This window comes from Manis pentadactyla, chromosome 1 (genome assembly GCF_030020395.1).
Source record: "Manis pentadactyla isolate mManPen7 chromosome 1, mManPen7.hap1, whole genome shotgun sequence".
NCBI classification, from domain to species: domain Eukaryota; kingdom Metazoa; phylum Chordata; class Mammalia; order Pholidota; family Manidae; genus Manis; species Manis pentadactyla.
The window spans coordinates 82,387,232-82,406,621 of NC_080019.1; the positions used below are offsets into that span (position 1 = coordinate 82,387,232).

Consider the following 19,390-nt stretch of genomic DNA (forward strand, 5'->3'; position numbering starts at 1 on the left):
GACTGAGAAGGGGAGAATGTTGCAGGCAGAAGGACAGCAAATATAGGAGGCCTTGAGGCAAAAGAGTGTTAGATTTATTCAGAGAACAATACAAAGAGCCTGTGGTTAGAATGTAGTGGTCTAAGGGGAGAGTGGTTCTAGATCAGATTAGAGAGGGGTGGGGAGCCAGATCATGCCATGGTAAGAACATGTGATTTCATTGTGTGATGGTAAAACTTGGATGGGTTTTGAGCAGAATGACATGCTTAGATTACTGTGGAAAAGGGTCCCTCATGGTGGCAAATGGAGAATAGACTAGGTGTTGACAGTGAAGCAGGGAGAGTCCATGTGGCAGGTTCCACGTGAGAGGTAGATGCTTCCTTATTAACCATCCATCATGAAAGCAACAAATGCTTTGCAACATTTGTGATTCTGCATACATTTATTGGGAAGCCTACTCCATACCTGGTACTACACTAAACATTAAGTCCATCTCCTCATAAAGTCTTAAGAATTTGTAACCAGAGTTTAGTCCAACCAGTGCTAGTTGATATTTGTTCTGTGTTGAACTATTGAAAGGGAAAATGGTTCTGAGTTTACTCTTCTAAAGGAAATAAAATAAGGGAATACTTCTCAGTTCCTCTAAGGAAATACTTTTCATAATGGCACAAAACCATAAAGTAATGAGGTTTCAAGTTGGGTAGGAGTTACTGTCATAGTTATGGCTCCTGAGAGATCAGTGCATTCCTGAGCTATTTGAAGATGAACTATTTTATTATTTCATGTACAGAAAGAGAGATCCCAGGGTCTTCACTGCAGCTTTGAGATGGACTAAAGGGGGTTGAGAGTTGTCTTGTAGGTTGATTTGCATTGTGGCGCTCGACCTTTATCATTTGCCAGTGGCTGTGGTTGCTATAGAGAACCGTGCCTTCGGTCCACTAACTTCAAACTGAAGTTAGTGTAATTTATATGAAATGAGTTCATGGAGATTGGGATGGGCATTGCACCCAATAAAAATTTGTTCAATTTTCCTTTTTAGATCTTGTAAGCATATAACACACCTATTAGGTAGTATAAAAGCAAACAATGTATGTACTTTTTATACATGATCACATTTTGTCTCAGAGAAGCACAATTAAGAAAGGTATTGTCAAAACTATCTAATAGATACAGTGAGGCTCAGAAAGGTCAAATAAACAACCTGAGGTGCATAGCTAAGTGAAGGTAAGTGGCAGGGCTGCAATTCAGATTCTTGACTCCAAACACTACACTTGTAAATACCACCTACCCTATCTTTCCTCTTCAGTCACTGCCATTTCAAGATAAAATAAATTGCCTTCCGGCTTTAATTCTTTGCACTCTCCTTCTCGTCTTCTCCCCCCACACACATGACTTACCTTCCTCCTCAACTCACTGTTTCAAAGAGAAAGAACATTTTTGAGACAGACTAATTTCTCAAAGTTTCTACCAGCAATATATGAGAATGCTCATTTCATCATAGTCTGTATTAACAAATTACCTATTTATAGTTCTGCTCTCGTAACTTTTCCTTTGTTCACATTTCTCCTGGCTCTTAGTGTTTTCTTACCAATTTGTGTTCCTTTTTAGAAGGAAATTTTTTGTTTTTTATAGTTACTTCTGCTACATTGAGAATTGTAATAAATATTAGCCCAATCTAGTAAACAGGCAGAAGTCATCCAGAAGTAATTAGTTTTATGCAAAAATAATGAAGGCCTGATACCTCTACTTTAAACCCCAAATGTACCCTGAGGCTGCTCAGATATTTTGTTTTAATTCCTTTATGTGAGGGAAAAGAAAAATAAGTAGAACATTACAAGTATTTGAGGACATAAATTTGTTGACATCAGTTCTGGAAGGGTGTTGTACATCTGATTTCCTAAAGGCCTGAAAAGGAATAATGGAGAAAGAATAACAAAATCTTTAGTGCTTAATACAAGAAAATGCTTTTTAAATACTTGAATTATGGCACAATATTTACCATTCTAAAATCCACCTTTAATTTTTTCACCTCAGGATACTTTCAACTCTTTGACTCTCCTTGCTCCTCTATTCGGAAAGATCTTGGGTCCAATTGTAGTTTACCTGCATAATGCAACCAAGTTAGAATCAATAAAGAGTATTATAGAATGGCTGTTTAGAATATAGAGAAAAGTTGGGTTAAAAAAAAAATTAACCAAAACAGAATTTAGCCAAAGCTAGTATAAATGCTTTGACTTGGATTTTAAGTTTGTTCAATGGATTTATTTATGGCCTTTAAAGCAATCATTTTATTCTTAGTCTCAATGAAATAATTCGCTAACATTTCAAAAAAAAAAAAAGTTATCAACATAATGCTCTTCCCTTCAGTGGAATCATTTGGTTGTTTCCTGATTGGACATACACTCTCATTTCATCATCAGAATATATAAGGAACGTTTAACTTTAATTAAGGCTGTAGAATACATGTAACAATATGAAACCATAGGAGATAAGGCTAAAAAACTACTTTCATTCCTTTTCCATGTGTGGCAATCTGAAGAAAAAGGGAGTGCTCTCACTTATGAATTGGAAACATTTTAATTTCTAGTAAGTGGCAGCTTCAGAGTATTTCTTCACCTCTTACCCTTTCTATACTATGAATCAAAGGGGATTGTTTAAATGTGAAATCCTACATACACGCACTGGAAGACAACACAGGCATAAACGTTAAGACCATGCTGGACCTGGATCACCCCTTTATTGACTGCAAGTTTCTTAACTTCTCCCCCAGATTCCTTCATGTGTAAGTGTGACTAACAATACTTACTTAGGTGGGTGAGGGGATTTAAATCAATGTATGAAAAATGCTTAGAACAGTGCCTAGCACACAGCAACAGCTCAACAAATGGTAGCTATTATTACAAAAATAAAACCCCTTAAGTAAAAATCATAAATTTTAGTGTTGCCAAAATTCAGTCACTGAACATTTCTTTTACTATGAAAAAGATCGCCAAAATCATGAAGCAGCACAAAAACATGTAATTTTATAAGGATTACACTTGAAATTTCTTTCCAGTAACCATAAGTTTGAGCCAGTTGTATTGGTTATCATGAGAGTTGACATCTAAAGTGAAAGAAAGACATATTTATTATTATGCATGTTCTAGTGTACTCTAGTGGTTTTGACAAAGTGTACATATATGTTAGAAAGAAGAAAAATTGTTGCAATTTCCTTGTAATTATAGATACAAGTTAGATGATTGAAAACATGGAGGAAAGTATAGGGTACTTCTGTGGGTACTCTTCACTCCAGTGAGTCATAGCACCAAACCTTGGCAGTCTTATAAGAACTCTCCTGCAGGCTTATAATGGAGTGGAAATGTTATTATTAGGAATCTCCTATAGTATTTTGTAAATATTTGCCAATGAACCAAAGAGAATTTAGCATTTGGAAATCTTCCATAGGCATAGCCTGTAATCAAACCCACAGAAACCAGGACCTCGAGGCCCTGGTACAATTAGAATTATCTAAAGTTTAGTCAGCACTCTCATGTGTTCACCATACTTTGGAGACATGGTCATCTTAAATCTTCTTACTGATCACCCTTGGAGCTCTTTCAGAAATGTTTGTGATTAATACTAAAATGATTTCAACGGTGACTTAGCCATTTCTAGCACATATGAAATAATAGCCTTTTAGTTGTTTTCTTCTGAAGCAGCCAACTTCCTTATAAAATTTTTCATTACTCATTATTATCCTCAAAAAATAGCTCTTCAATTGCAACTGTGGTTTCCTGAGTCATTCAGTTAATGTATTTCTCCAGGTCTGTAACCATAAGGACTGGTTATCACACACCCTGTTTCACTTGTTTTTTCACTTAAGGATTTTTACTTAAGGGGTTTTATTTTTGTAATAATAGCTACCATTTGTTGAGCTGTTGCTGTGTGCTAGGCACTGTTCTAAGCATTTTTCATACATTGATTTAAATCCCCTCACCCACCTAAGATGAAAAAATCCTTGTTTTCACTGAACAGTCCCTCTGCTAAGCCCTGAAGGCAGTTTCTGTGGGAGCAATCTCCCCACACCGTCAATATGTGAAGGAGCCAGATCCCTTGAGATATAAATGATGAAAAAAATGGGTTTCATATTTGAAATTTTAAGGTACCAGACATTTTTTTTTATAGCTTAAATCATTGAGATTTTTCAAGATAATACATAAAGGAGGAGAAAGATTTTACTTCAGACATTGGACAAAAGCAATATATCATATTGTATCAGATTGCATAATAATGGATCAATACTTAGTTTTTATAATTAATTTGTCAAGACATGCTTAGTTTTTATAACTATATTTAACTGCCTTTAACCTTAAAAGTAAATATTAGTTCCTTCCCTTAGGGCTTAAAAGTAATCAGGAAGAAATCTCAAGTAAATTTGGCTTTAAAAATATGTTATCTATTATCTTTTGTTCAGATTTCTTCAGAACTCTATAGAAGAGGGGAGAACAGAAGATAGATTTTTTAGTGCTATGAAGAGCTGCCATTGTTTTCTTTATGAGTAAAGTAGGGAGTAAGTGACAAGGCATTTTCTGTACAAGAACAAATTTTTGCTTTGAAGCTCATGAATCCAATGCTACATCCTCCCTGGGTAAATTATTTAAAACATACATGTTAATTCATTACATCTCATGAAACATGCATGTGTTTAGCACTGAATGTTCACTGTTTTTTATCTTTTACTTTTGAGGAAATTTATTCTGGTTGACTTATGCCCTGAACTAGTTTGTTATAAAATCAAACAAACTCTGCAATTTGTATGCATTATGACTATAGATTATTTCAAACTAGCTCATTTTTGAGTCATCTCTAGAAATGGTGATTCCTCTCCCTGTATCTAACTTCGTGTCTAAATGTTTTTGTCCTAACATGGCTAAATGCAGGTCCACACCTAATTTCATATTAGTTTGTTCAAGACTGAAAGAAGGCTAGCATGACTGAAGCCTGAGTGAAAAGGGGTAGACAGAGGTGTGAGCTGAGATGGGAGAGGGAAGCAGGGGTCAGATCATATACAGCTGTGAAGGTAGTAAGCTCAGATTTTATTCTAAGTAAAATGGGTACACATTTAAATGGAACTGACATTTTAAAAAGAAATCACCCTTGCTGCTATGTGGAAAAAACACATGGGGCATGAATGGAAGGGAAAATAGAGAGGCTCTTAGAGTAATTAAGGCTATTGGACCAGAGTAACTGAAGAAATGGAGAGAAGGGGACAGATTTAGAACATGCTTAATGGATAAAAGTTTATAGGACCTGGTGACAGACTGAACAGAAAGAGGGATCAAGGATATGCCCAGGCCTGATAATCACTGCAATAGCTGTCATAATATGACTGTGTGATTCCTGTTCTGATGCATCAGTGCCTTTGCTGTACCTGATGACCCATGGTTTGGGGAAAAGCTAGGAAGGAAGAAGTTTAGATGGGGGGAAAAAAAATCAAAGTTCTGTTCACTTTCATATTATAATATTCCAAGATTGATGGGACTTTGTAAAAGTGCCTTCATGAATTTTTTGAAACATTATTCAAGTGTCAATAATGCCAAAACCTTCCAGACTGAAGTATTTCCATATTGTCACACATAGCAGACATGAATCTCACCTCTCCTGGAACTTCTGACCATCTGTCCACTTGTGAATTAGTAAATTCTTTGTTTGAGAAAGCCTGGAGGGGTTTTATGTCAGGATTTCTCAACCTCAGCACTACTGACTGAGATGGACGGGATAATTCTTTGATGGGCTATGCAGAGCACTGTAGGTATTTAGCAGCATCCCTGGCCTACTAGTGCCAGCAGCACTGGCTTCCAGTTGTGAAAACCAGATACACCCCCAGGTACCACCAAATGTCTGTGGACACAGCTGTCCCCAGCTGAGAACCACTGGTTTATACTAAGCAACAAAACTTTATAGCATGGAACTTAAAAGTAACAAAAATAACATTTATTAGCACTTGTTATAGCCTTGTTATCTTACACTAGCAGAACCAGTGGACAAATTGGTTATTTTTAAAACTCTGAAGTTGTAAATAATTAAAAAATAATACATGGCTGCCTTAAATTTACCTTTAAGTTTAAAAGTAAATATAAACCCATTCAATAATCATTTGAGTTTGGGCCATGGTCTTGAATATATGAATCCACTGACTGGATGTCCATGTTGTCATGGTACATGCTGCATTTTCTATCATTTTAGTTTCAGGTATTTTTAGGATGGTAACACAAGATAAGTCATGCTCAGTAAAAACAAAATAGGAGTAAAAGTATAAAGAATGGCAAAGCTTCAGGTATTTTTAAATGGGACCAAAATTGGATTCTTCCCTTCTTGCTTTTTATTGATACATTTGTCCAGTCCTTTATATTTCTCGCTCATACCTCATTTATTCACATTTTGGCTAGAAGAGGGGTTGGGAGCAACTAGCTTTTATTAAGTGTTCCTAATACAGTCACAACCTAGTTTTCAGACAAAACCAGAAGCCTTTTACATTCACAATTCAAGAGCTCCTGAATACTTAAATTACATAATTCCCCTAAGTACAACAAAGGGTCAGTGGCTGTTGCTGCTGACTTTTTGTCAGCCTATAGAGTTCATCTGATGGGACAGAAGCACACGAGGGTGTCAGAGAGCAGCATCCTAGCCACAGCCTGCAGTGCACTATATCATGAGCCAGTATGCCTGCTGGGCCAGAGTTACCAGGTGGAGATTGGTTAAGAGGTATTGTATGTGCCAGATACCATATAAAGTATCCTACTTGCATTACCTCTTTTAATGTTAATATTGTTTTTCGCTTTTGAGAGATTGGTAAGTGTCTTGCACAAGGTTACACAGCTATTAATTAAAAAATAATCAGGATGTGACCTGCAAGCATTCTAACTTTAAAATGCTTTACCATTTCATCCTAAGTCTAGGCCATGGGGGTTCATTCTCTACAGAGCACTGCACTCTAGTCTGGTCTGTGATTACAGACACTCTTTTCACTGTTGATCTGTCATCTTCAGAGTGCTGTGGCTAGATAATATGAGAGATCAATATAAATCAACCAATTGGAACAATTCAAAGGATAGGAAAGCTCAGTGACTCCTAAGTATCAATTCTATACTTTTAGGGCTAACCCAAATACTATCTGTATTCATTTCCTATTGCTGTGCTTAACAAAGTACCCCAAATTTAGTGGCTTAAAACAACACAAATTTATTAATTCACAGTTCTGTAGGTAGGAAGTCTGGGATAGTCTTTACATTGAATTGTGAATGTAAAAGGCTTCTGGTTTTTGTCTGAAAACTAGGTTGTGACTGTATTAGGAACACTTAATAAAAGCTAGCTGCTCCCAACCCCACTTCTAGACAAAATGTGAATAAATTAGGTATGAGCGAGAAATATAAAGGACTGGACAAATATATCAATAAAAAGCAAGAAGGGAAGAATCCAATTTTGGTCCATTTAAAAATACCCGAAGCTTTGCCATTCTTTATACTCTTACTCTTATTTTGTTTTTACTGAGCATGATTTATCTTGTGTTACCATCCTAAGTTCTGTAGGTAGGAAGTCTGGCATAGGTCTCAACTGGGCTAAAATCAAGTTGTTGGCACAGCTGTGTTCTTTCCTGGAGGCTCTAGGGGAGAACCCATTTCCTTACCTTTTCTAGCTTCTAGAGGTTACCATATTCATTGGCTTGTGACCCTCCTCCTCTTCATCTTCAGTTACATTGCATCCCCCTGATCATTCATCTCCCTCCAACTCTGAATGTCTCTGCCTCCTTCTTGCACTTTTAAGGACCCTAGTGATTACATTGAGCCCACATGGATAATGCAAGATAACCTCCTTACCTTAATAAAATAAAATCTTGTACAGCTTTGGATTGGTCTGTTCCTGTTCTGTTAACTGTATGTTTTTGATAGACATTTTCACAAAGTCGTAAGACTGGGTTTGACTTTTTATGAGATCGAATTGCTTAATATATTAAAACTGTACCCAAAGTCCATGTAATCGGATCAACTGTATAATCACAGATAATTATAGATATATTGGAGTCCTTTAATAGTTTGAGATACATACCATTAGTCTTAACCAAATTCTCCACATAAAGTTCTAGTTCTAACATAGAACCTTGTACTTGTGTAGAACGTATTTGATAGGTATTTGAAAATATAATAACCAAATTTAAGATACTGAACAAAATTAGTGATTTTCATTAAACTTTCTATTTAGGACTCCAGAATATGCTATTTTCAATGACTAAAGGATCTTAAAAGGATTGAGTACAACTTCAAGCTTCTTCTTTGGGTGTCATGTTTATCCAGCCCATCTATCCAGACAGGGGCTTTATTTCTGCCATACCTGTAAGGTTGTGACCCTGTATGTGGGATAGACACTGAATAACTGTCTTTTGTTCCCTGAGATTTTTTAAGTTTCTACCTAACATATACATTTAATGGAAAACACTGAATTGAAGGCAGTCACAATGGTTACTGACACTACACAGAGCCACTACTGACTCAAAAGCTGCTGTATGTAAGACTGCCAGTTTCTTCACAAACTTAAAACTGCACCTGAATTCCAAAAAGAGCTATGAATTAATAAACTTTCTAAAACTGATTATAAGTTTTAACACTAAGAAATTAAAAGAGCAGTGACATTAATACCATTTAGTGACTATGTTATGTGACTGGCACTTTGCTCACATTATTTCATGCTCACAACCCTTGGAGTAGACTTTTTTTTATTAAGGTATCATTGATATACAGTCTTACGAGGGTTTCATGAGCAACATTGTGGTTACTACATTCACCCATATTACCAAGTCCTCCCCACACTCCATTGCAGTCACTGTCCATCAGCGTAGTAAGATACTATGTGGGGTCATTACTTAGTAGACAGAATCTTTTTAACAGGTAAAAGAACTAGATGTCAAAAGCTAAAGTAACCTGCCAACTAGTAAATGTTGCAACAGAGATCTGAAGCTCAGTGTCATCCCAATTGTTTTTATTCACTAATACAATTTTAAAAATTTTAGTATGTTCTGACATGTTTCCATTTTTTGTTTAAAAATGACCCAAGACTTTAAGAAATCTAAATACTGGAATTTTAATGTCAAAGGCATAAAATACTTCAAAGCTAGTATTTGAATAGTTACATAAAACAGTAGTAGAATTATTTCTTAGTAATCTTTTACAAAGGTAAGGCATATTTGACATCCATTTTAATTTTTTATTCTATGTAAAGCTTTTTTTAAATTAAAGCTTCAGGCTCCTGAACTTGAATTTGAAGTAGCTCTCTGATCTGACAGAAATAAGCAAAAGGTATCATCTGAAGATGAGTAAATCAAAAGGCATTTAAAACACCTGACCAAGGAAGAATGAACTTGAAAAGACTGAAAAGAATACTTCTCTATATCTTTTAATTAATTTATTTACTGTTTTCTGACTTAGGAGATGAGTATGATGTATGTGCCATTTGTTTGGATGAGTATGAAGATGGAGACAAGCTCAGAATCCTTCCTTGTTCCCATGGTATGAAATAATTACATACTGCTTTGAATTTATGTAAAGAGTTGTATTTAGGTTTGATATTAGAGGAGGGAAAATAGTTATTAGTACACCATAAGCCAGGTCCTGCACTAAGTAGTGGCATCATTAAAATATGGAGGTGTATTTATAAAAATTTACACTTCTTGTTGTATGAATGCCTATAGATTAGAATATGAATAAACATGGTAAGATACTAAAAATACTGTTCTTCAACCACAATGTATTACCTAAAAGATGTTTATTTTGCTTCAACAGCTTATCACTGCAAATGTGTAGACCCTTGGCTAACTAAAACCAAAAAAACTTGTCCAGTCTGCAAGCAGAAAGTTGTTCCTTCTCAAGGCGATTCAGACTCTGACACAGATAGTAGTCTAGAAGAAAACGAAGTGTCAGAACATACCCCTTTACTTAGACCTCTGGCTTCTGTCAGCACACAGTCATTTGGGGCGTTGTCAGAATCCCGCTCACATCAGAACATGACAGAATCTTCAGACTATGAGGAAGATGACAATGAAGATACTGACAGTAGTGATGCAGAAAACGAAATTAATGAACATAGTGTTGTGGTCCAGCTGCAGCCTAACGGTGAGCGGGACTACAACATAGCAAATACTGTTTGATCTTCAGGGGTGATTGGGTTATTTCCCTTTAAAATGTTTACTTAGGTCTATGATTTGATTTTTTTGCTCCTTTCAGAGATTCCTGTAGAAATAACTTACTTTTTATTGTTCTACAGTTTAATCAGATTACTGAAACAGGTTTTTTTGATCTGGTATTTATCTGCAGGGGTGTACTTCATTTCACCAATAACTAGTAATAGACTGGTGCTGTAAGTCAGGCAGCCAATCAACTCTCCTTTTGGAATGAAATAAAGCCACAACATTAAAAAAATTACTCAGTATAGCTTTCAGCTAAGACCTAGATCACAGTTATGCAAATGTTTCGTTGTTATTACACACAAGGTCAATGCTGTGGCCACCTAGCATGAGCTAAACCAACTCCCTTCTCCATCAAGTTACCTATAGAGTCATTGAGTTGGAACATGATCGTTCTGTTATTTGCCCAAATTGCTGTTAGTGGGATGCAACAAAGTAATTTAGCATTTTTCCTATCAGCACCACAAAGAACGCTTTTTCCTTTCTATTCCGAAGTAGTCTTATCCTGATAGGAGTGGACTATATTAGTGTGCAAATTTCAAAGATTTTTTTTTTAAAGGTTTTGAATACTACAGTGTTATGAATTTGACTCATCAGCTAAAGTAGTAAGTCTCTGGACTTCACTGAATTTCGGTATCCTTACAAGTTTTGTGTTGTGATTAAACCAAAAGAAAATGCTGTGTAAAACTACCAAACTTCAGTAACTGTTAATACTCAGATCATATACCTCTTAATAAAGAGCATCTTATGCTAATAAGCCCTGCTAAACCATGTACAGAAGAAACTGTTTAAGTATTACACCTGAAAATAATTGCTTATGTTTAACAGAACTAATGTATTTAAATAATGTATTATGAAAAGCTAAATTATATTATACATCATTGTAACTATGTAGAAAATAATACCTAATGTATAATGAAAATGCTAAGAGTTTTTATATGACCTTGTATGAAGGGAGTTTGAATGTTAATAAACACATTTTCCACTTTAAGAACTGTCAGGTATTTGTTCAAATGTAGTATCACCCACATCAGCCTTATTTATATGCACACTACTGTAAAGTTCTAATGACTACGGGAATTTAGGTCAGACAAAACAGACATCACCTCAGAATTTTGTACAAGGTAACGCTCACAAGCAACTAAGTAATCTCCCAAAAGTTAAAACTGTAGCCAGAATCCTTCATTCCAACAATAATGTACATTATGGTACATCCTTACAGCAGACTGCTATACAGCCTGGAAATTGTTAATGAGCAAAACATATTAAGAATAAGTACACTAGGTATGTGAGCCTTGTGTTGTAAAAAAAATTTAATAGATTTTAAAAGAAATGTAACATAAGGGGAAATTTCACTTTCTGAATTGTTTTAAATGACTATTTTATAAAACCTCTGGACATACATTTATTCAACCCTGAAAGTTAAGTTGTAGTTCTCCAAGTCTAGTTACTTTAACTAATGCTGTGTGACAGACATTCTGGTAGATGAATTTGTATAGCTCCATCTGCTTAGGTTAAATTCGTAGAACTGAGTACAAATTTGTGCATATATATTTTCATGTTTTTTTAATGAAACCATGGGTTGGGGGCCATTGACTATAACAGTCATACAGCTGCACTCTAACCACATCTCCCCTACCCAAACCCCAACACACACATCCCTCTACCTACGTTTAAGTTCATTAAGGGTTTCACAATTCTGGTCACTGCTTTCTAATTAGTTACTTTTACAGTGTGACTGAAGTGTGAATGTGTATTACTGCAAAATCTTAAATCATCACAACCCAACCACCAAATTTTCACTGGACCAAACTTTTGTTCCTAACCTGGACTTTTTAACAAGTCAAGCAGCTGAGGATTTTGTTTTACAACATCTAAGGTATGTCTAGCTACCAAAGCCGTCACAAATCCTCAATCTTACCTACTTTTACACCCGTGTGTAAACTTCAGAACTAATGCTTGACAACACTGTCAAAAAAATTTTAGTTATGCAGACTATTTTAAGTAGTAAGAGATTAATTCCCATTCCCTAGTCCACTGTTCCTCCAAGTAGCATACAACCCACTTGAAGCAAACAGATCTAATGATGGTTCCTAAAAGGACTTCTGGGGCTTAGGGAATCTCCATCTCCAAGGTGGACCTCCAGAGCCCAGAATCTGCATTGTAACCAGGTCTCCAGTTTCATTTAGACGCACCAACTTTTGAGCATCCTTGCTCTGAGCTTCTACTTGACAGTTCATGGTAATCATTTATCTAACAGTACTAAACTAACATATACACTGAACTCCAGTACATCTCAGGGACTTATGACCTCTGTGATCAAATTTGACTATTATATAACCATAGTTAACATATCACCCCAATGCTAGAAATTGCAAGAACATCCCAATTATCTTATATACTGCCTAATGTCTTCTCTTATGTGAGAGTCACAGCTCGCTGACATCAGCCGGCCAATACAACCTCCAAATCTGAAGTCATACAACAGCTCAACACAGGAGTATCCACAATGAGAAACCCTTCTTTGTACTGGGCTCCTTACTGCTCAGATTTCACATTTAGATATCAGCAACAAGAAAAAAACACTTTCTATTGTATAAGTCAGTTTTCCTCTCATAGGCCAAAGAGCCTGAAATGACTAAAAGCCATTTTTAAGCGACCAAAAGTCCATGAAGACAACATTCCCAGGCATTCATTTAATTTATAATAAATACTGTTGGGAAATGGGTAGGACATTAGCTTAATTTTTTAAATTTTTTAAAGATTTTAGGCTTGTACCAGAATGTGGCCTATTCTGTACATTCCCAGTGTGTCAAAAATCAACTCCAACACTAAGCTAATAATTTATATAAACAACAGGAGTCTACAGTATTTGGTTGGAATAAATTTATTTCATCTGTCTGTAAACAAGGTGTTTAATAGTTATGGCATTTTTTTAAATGCATATTAAATCAGATGAGTTAGACTGTATCCCAGATGTAACAAAGTGCAGGGAAAGAAATGGACAAATCAGCAACGAGATTCATTTTTAAATCTGTACATTATCCACAAGGCCCAAACAATAGAAGCAAATACTAGAATGTCCCTAAAGTAGTGCCATTCGAAAGAAACCTTTAATAGGTCAGTTAAAATCCATCTCACAATAGCAACAGTTCATTTTAACAATAGTATGGCACAGAATACATATGAAAAAATTTATCACAAGACAGCCAAGTCCACAATAATGCAACTTCATATAAAAACTCAAGCTGCAAATAAAAATTGGTCCTATGAAGAACAAACTGGACACACTCCAGATGGTTATGTTGGGATACCTAATGTCCATAATGGCAGCCTTTTACAGTTTTACTAAAGAGTACAGCTGGTGTGCAAAGAAAAAGACAGGAACAAAAATGTGAGCTATTGCAATGATGGAATGTCCCTGGGGATTCAATCAGGATGGTTACTGTGAGATTATGGGAGGAAGTGCCTTTTGCTCTTGTTTTGCAGTTGCACTCTTCATATGTCCTACAGACAGTATGAAAAAACATTTGTCTCAAGTGCAACAACAATACTAAAAGCAAACTACTGCAGCTCTCAATAGCCCTACAAAAGGAATATTAATTGGTTAAATAAACCAGGCACTGCATAAAAGAAGATGGAAGCAAACCAAATACCATATATGCGAAGGGAGGGCGTGGGAAAAGAGTGAAGGAAAGATGCATGCACTTTTCCCTCCCAACCATGCGCCACAAAAGGAAGACTAAATGAGCTAAGTCAATGCTCAAAGTGCTGAAAAGACATTGATCAAATAAGAGATTGTACAACCGGCACCTTGCTTAATATTAACTTATTTTAGTAATCAATATCCCATTAATTGCTAAGACAAAGTGATGCCCAACGTGGCATGCCCCCACCCCCCCAAATTTCAAGGTATCATGCAAATCATTATTGTGCTGCAATTAAGTTGCCAGATAAGGGTTGGTTACATACAGTGGTTAACATACAAATAATCCATTGGGCAAACAGGAATTGTAACATTAGAAAATAGGTGAAAAAAAATTAGCTACCCACTATAGTCTGGTAGCACTGTGACCATAATTAGGGTGGTGATGCAGACAGGTGCTAGGTAGATGGGGAGAGGCTGCTTACACATCAGACCTCCTCAGGTATAAAGCCAGTTCATATGCTTTCTTGTTAAGTGTGCCTCCGTGGACACCTTCCTTTCCCATGACTATAACCAATGCTGGAGTACACAAGGAAACAAAACAAAAGTGAACAATTATTTAAGGAGGGGAGGGCAGAAAGAAAGACACCTTTCCCCACCAACAGAGGGATACAAAGGAGACACAGGTTCATACCCCATCACCCTGCATTGCTAATAAAATTTCCAGAATTAAGACTCAAGCTTACAGCTAGGAAAATTTAAGAGCAATTTTCCCCTAATACTTAACGTCTGCCTAGAAGCTAGAACCCAGAGTCTCTCAAGTATTTTGCCATTGAGTATGCCTTCTTATTCAATCCGCCTCCATGGACCCCTTCTTTTCCCATTACAAAGACCAAGACTGAAAGAGAAAGAAGAAAAGTGTTTCAAAAGAAGTGTTAATCAAGAAAGTCACATAAGTTTTTTAGCAGATAGAACCCCAATTAATAAGTTAACATTAAGTTAGTTTTCCATGAACTGTTGAACACTGAAGTCAACTAGGTCTCCAAAAAGGAAAACTTTCAAACTAGTAATATGCAAAAAATATTGTAATCTACTATTAACTGCATCTTGGAAGCCCATTCAGTGCTGCAGCACTTTATAAAAATATCTTTACATGGCTAGGAAAAAAAGTGGTCATTTATCTTTTAGGGCAAGAAACTTTCAGTATGACAACTAGACTGGCTCCCAAAATATATAAACTTAAAAAAGTTAGGTGGTTATTTACAAAATTCTCCTCAAATTTAACATGCTTAGGTATAAACTGTTAAGTCTTACCACTGAGGCTAAATGTGTCTATTATTTCCACAGGAAAACCAAAACCAAATTTTAAATAGCATTGTCAGTGCCATTCAGAAAAGTGCCAATTAAAAGAATTTAAGGCTTGTGCTTACTGATATCCTTGCTGTATTAGCTGTGTGTTTAACTAAATCTAAAATCCTAAAATAGGTTTACTATTTCCAACAACGGGTTCTTCAATGATGTAGTTCAGAGGTGTAGCTCCCAAATACATGTACATATCATATTTTATATTCACTGCCACTAGAGGTCAGTAGTGCTGTACAGTATGAAAAAAATCTTTTTGGTTGTCACATGGTTGATGCTTTTTAACATATTTATCAAGCTCAACAAATGTTTAGAGAGATTTGTCTACTACTTCACAGTCATCTAATTTTCCTTAGAGAAATACTTATAAGCATCAACTCCCATCATAATAAGAGTAACCTTTAGGACAATCACAGGGAGTTGGTAGGACCACTTCAGTAAATTATAGCTCAGAATAGCTCCAAGTTTCTTTACATGACAGTGTGGTCTTAAAATTAGCTATGTCTGCACAAGCCCTCTTTATTTACAAAATATTTACATAGGTTAATACACCTAAATTATTTGTAAATCAATTAGATGTCCTAATAAACCTCAATTTTGAAAGTTTCTTTGGAAAAAGTAGAGACTTGATGTAGTTCAGTAAGAATTTCTGCAGTGTTGACAAGTCAGGAAACACCAGAATTTCTGACCAAGTGTACAGTGAAACATAATTTCCTACTTTTCAAATCTGAACCACAGACACATTTCAAAATATTTTAGTGAACAACTTACTCCCAAAACTCTCATTCTAATTCTTTCTTTCCCAGCAATGTATCTCATAGAAAAATGAGCCAATGTTAGTTCTTCATTTTTTATGCTGAGCAGTGAATGATCAAAATTCAAGCAAGAAAGAAAAGAGATCTAAAGGTCAGGGACTCAAAAGGATTAAAGTAACCAAACAATCTGAACGACTCAATCTGGATATACCATGAGATCACCATTGGACATGTTAAGAGTTTAAGAGACAATTTAGGTTTTCCGTTTACTAAAGCTGAAACTAAAGAGTTGATAAGAATGTTCTATTTTAGAATAAAGTCAGGATCTCTGGAGCTAGGCTGTTTATGCAGCTGCTGTAGAGTAAGTAAATGTATAGCAGTGCCTCCCTTCAGTGCTGGGCAGTTCATAAAAACCACCTTAATAGCCATTATGGACTAACACTTTTTACTCAAAATGTTAACAGAACTGCTTAATAAGTTGTAATGGGGCGTGCAACTATTACCCAGTGATACTATCCTTACCTCTACCAGCTCTGCCGACAGCAACGTTGTATGTTGGCTCCCCACCTTGACTCTTTGTCCGGATGTCCATTGTGCAGTCACCATCGACGTACAGGCTATCTCTGATCACTGAACACTTCTTTGCGCCAAGAGTCAAGCCGTTGGTAAAGAAACCTTCCCGGTCTTTTCCTACAATCATATCTATTTCTACTGGCTGGTCCCCCCACCAGAAAAAGAAAAAAAAAACAAAGTTGTAGTTAATTCCTTTAAGGCTTCATATAACAGGAAAGATTGTGTGGCAAGTTTGTACTACCAATACAAGAGGTCCAAGTAGTGTAAGATCAAGTTTCAGTCTTTCCTAAATAGTTACTTAATCCTACGTAATGTTTTATGTCACCTAATAAGATTTCACAGTTAACACTAGTCTAACTAAAGACCAGTGTATGCAAAGAATCTCCAACTAGTTGGTTGGTGACACCAGATAAACTGCAAACTTGAGTTATTTATAAACTATCAAGTCAGCTGGTACCTGAAGCTTTATGTAATGGTAAAGATTCACCTATCAACTCTTTCAACAACTGTGTATCAGTCATTTAATCACATTACAGTCAGTCAGGTTGCATACAACTTGTAAGTTGCTTGAAAGTCTTCTGAAATAAAGCCTATGCTTAGCAGATCTGTTCACATCTACTCTGCTTCAAATAGCTTGAAATATTCTCCCAGTATAAACTTAAAGCCCTAGACCTCAGCACATTACCCGATTGATACTTCCCTCCTTTTTTCTAGCTACTTTTTCTCTCCAACTTCGTTTCCCCTCCCACCTCAGTAATCAGTTTTCTTTGTGGGCAAATGCAAAGAGGATTCCGTCCATAGCACTGCAGTAGGCAATAGTAAAATAAAGAAAATGGAGGGAGACTGGGAAAGAAACTGAGGTAGCCACCAGAACCGGAAAGGAGAAAACGTGCATTCTAACATTCCATGAATAAGGAAGGAAGGCGTCGCCCCCATCAGAACTGCAGAGTCATAGCAGGCCCCAGCCATTTCCAAGCACTCTCCCGCAATCTTCCCAGCCAGACAGCGGGAACTCACACAAAGACGAGAGGACTGCAGAAGAAAAGTTGATTACCAGATGCCAATTCTCCGTAAGAATTGTAGTCCGCTGCGATTATAGGAGACCTTAAAGTATCAGTGTCAAGACCTGGGTTCTACCTAGTAAGAACTTAAGCCATGTTAAGTAGTAGAGAATAACTAGCAGCACCCATAATAGGGGGCAGAAATTTTGGCATATGATGGCAAGGGAGCGTGAGACTAAGACATTAAAGGAATGGCCTTCCTGTATTTGATACGACCGTCGCGATTTAAGAAAGAGCCTTGCGCAGAAAGAGGCAAAACAATAAAGTAGCATTGGAAACCTAGTGGCAATTATTCCCCAAATAAGTGGCAACCAAGTCAAAACCATCAAGTCTCAAAATCAGGCAATGTAAAAAGCACACATCTGCGTTAGTTCCTTATACTTCCATCACTAAAGAGGGAGGGACTTGAAGTGAAGTGTTGTCCCCTTGGTCTTCGCAGGTTGAAAGCTCCATAAAAACACCCCCCTTTTTAAAACTATGTTGCGTAATTGGGGGTAACGGTATATCGATGAATCTCCATAGGAGAGAAATCAATGGCAGTTCGCCATCTTGGAGAATTAAAAAAAAAAATCCTATGGAGCCAGAGCTGAAGTCGAGATTCACGAATCCACCTACGTTGTCGGCGTACATTTCTCTCAAGCCCTAGAGGCCTGGACACCCGCTAACCTACGCAAAGTCGCCGCGAGGATCCCGGGCGCCGGGCAGCCGCCGCCTCCCACAGCCCGCGGCGCAGGCGGTGCGCGGTCCGTCGGGCAAAGGCGGGCACCCCGGCCCGGCCCCTCCGGCCCCCGCTTCCACCCCGGACGTGCAAAGCAGACCTCAGGGCTTCTAGGGGACCTGAGGAAGCCACCCAGGAATAAAAGGTGACCCCTCCCGCCCCAGCCAGTGTGTGCCCCCTCCCGCAGTTTCTCCCGGATCCGCACCGGGAACGCCGGCCAGGGGCGGGCAGGGGGCCGCGAAGCCGGGCCGCCGCCCCCGCCTGTCAGCGCAGCCCCGGACGAGGGGGCGTCCCCGGGCCGCGGCCTCCCCGCCCGCCCGCAGCCGCATCCTCGGCACTGGCCGCCTTCCACACCTAACGGCGGGGCCCTCTCCATGCCCCGGGCCCGCGCTGCGGCGCCCCCCGGCCGACCGGCCCGCTCGGGGACGGGAACCCGGGCCCCCGCCGGTCCTCACCGTAATGCTCTGGAAGACGCCCCCGGCCGTGGCTGCCCAGACGTATTTGGCGTCGCAGTAGCCGACAATGGCGGCCTCCTGGCAGCAGCCATCGCACATCAGGTTATCCACGTAGCTCTGCCAACCGGCCATCTTCAAGCCCTTCGCACTGCAGCGGGGACGGCGAGAAGCAGCAGGCGCAGCGGCGGCGGCGGTAGCAGGCGGCTGTGGCGCGGGGGGAGGCGGGGCGGGGGCGGGGAGGAGGCGGCTCTGCGCAGGCACCGACCGCCCCCCTCCCCGAGGAGCTGCGGAGGGAGGTCTCGGGTAAGGTGCTGAGCGGCGAGCCACGGAGCGTGTCCGGCCCGGCCGGCCGGCCGGCCGCCAGCAGCCGCGGGGTGACCAACCAGCGGCGGGAGGATGCGCTCGAGCTGCTGTGCTGGCGGCGGCGGCGGCGGCTGCCCCTCACGCGGCACCCTCGGTCCTCTGCAGCCACGGCGAGTCGTGCGCGCACGCGTGCGTGCGATCCTTCCGCGGCGCTCCGACTCGGAGGGTCCCGGGAAGGGAGGGGGAGACTGAAGCGGGGGCGCGGAGGGATACCGCTTCGGGACAATCACGACCGCCACGTGCGAACAGCGAAGTCCGGGTACAG

General features: G+C 38.8%; 2 protein-coding genes across 7 annotated transcripts in view; one reads left to right on the forward strand and one right to left on the reverse strand.

The window, feature by feature from the left end:
- The window catches only part of RNF13 (ring finger protein 13), a 224,435-nt gene extending 213,249 nt beyond the window's left edge, over window positions 1–11,186 (forward strand). For all 4 annotated transcript variants that reach the window (XM_036896400.2, XM_036896402.2, XM_036896403.2 and 1 more), the window contains 2 exons: window positions 9,438–9,518; window positions 9,792–11,186. In XM_036896400.2, the coding sequence (XP_036752295.1) occupies window positions 9,438–9,518; window positions 9,792–10,156 (446 nt within the window). In that variant the 3' untranslated portion in view covers window positions 10,157–11,186. The remainder of the gene's footprint in view (window positions 1–9,437; window positions 9,519–9,791) is intronic.
- On the reverse strand, window positions 1,676–19,187 carry PFN2 (profilin 2). 3 transcript variants are annotated; one of them, XM_036896406.2, is made up of 4 exons: window positions 18,763–19,184; window positions 16,478–16,670; window positions 1,979–2,082; window positions 1,676–1,884 (listed from the first exon to the last, which is right to left on the reverse strand). In XM_036896406.2, the coding sequence occupies exons 1-3, from the start codon at window positions 18,892–18,894 to the stop codon at window positions 2,021–2,023; spliced, it is 387 nt and encodes a 128-aa protein (XP_036752301.1). In that variant the 5' UTR covers window positions 18,895–19,184; the 3' UTR covers window positions 1,676–1,884; window positions 1,979–2,020. The 3 variants fall into 3 exon arrangements, with proteins under 3 accessions (XP_036752301.1, XP_036752299.1, XP_036752300.1); XM_036896404.2 differs by lacking the exons at window positions 1,676–1,884; window positions 1,979–2,082 and adding an exon at window positions 13,064–14,736 and having other exon boundaries at window positions 18,763–19,187; XM_036896405.2 differs by lacking the exons at window positions 1,676–1,884; window positions 1,979–2,082 and adding an exon at window positions 13,064–14,417 and having other exon boundaries at window positions 18,763–19,186.
- Between the last annotated feature and the right edge of the window lie 203 nt (window positions 19,188–19,390).

Bases quoted from the DNA above. Each gene is read 5' to 3' on its own strand.
- PFN2 (XM_036896404.2), bottom strand. From the start codon at position 18,894: ATGGCCGGTTGGCAGAGCTACGTGGATAACCTGATGTGCGATGGCTGC. The intron at 16,671-18,762 runs GTGAGGACCGGC...TGGGGGGACCAG, and splicing joins GCGTCTTCCAGAGCATTACG to CCAGTAGAAATAGATATGAT. The intron at 14,737-16,477 runs GTAAGGATAGTA...TTTCTCTTTCAG, and splicing joins TGTCGGCAGAGCTGGTAGAG to TCTTGGTCTTTGTAATGGGA.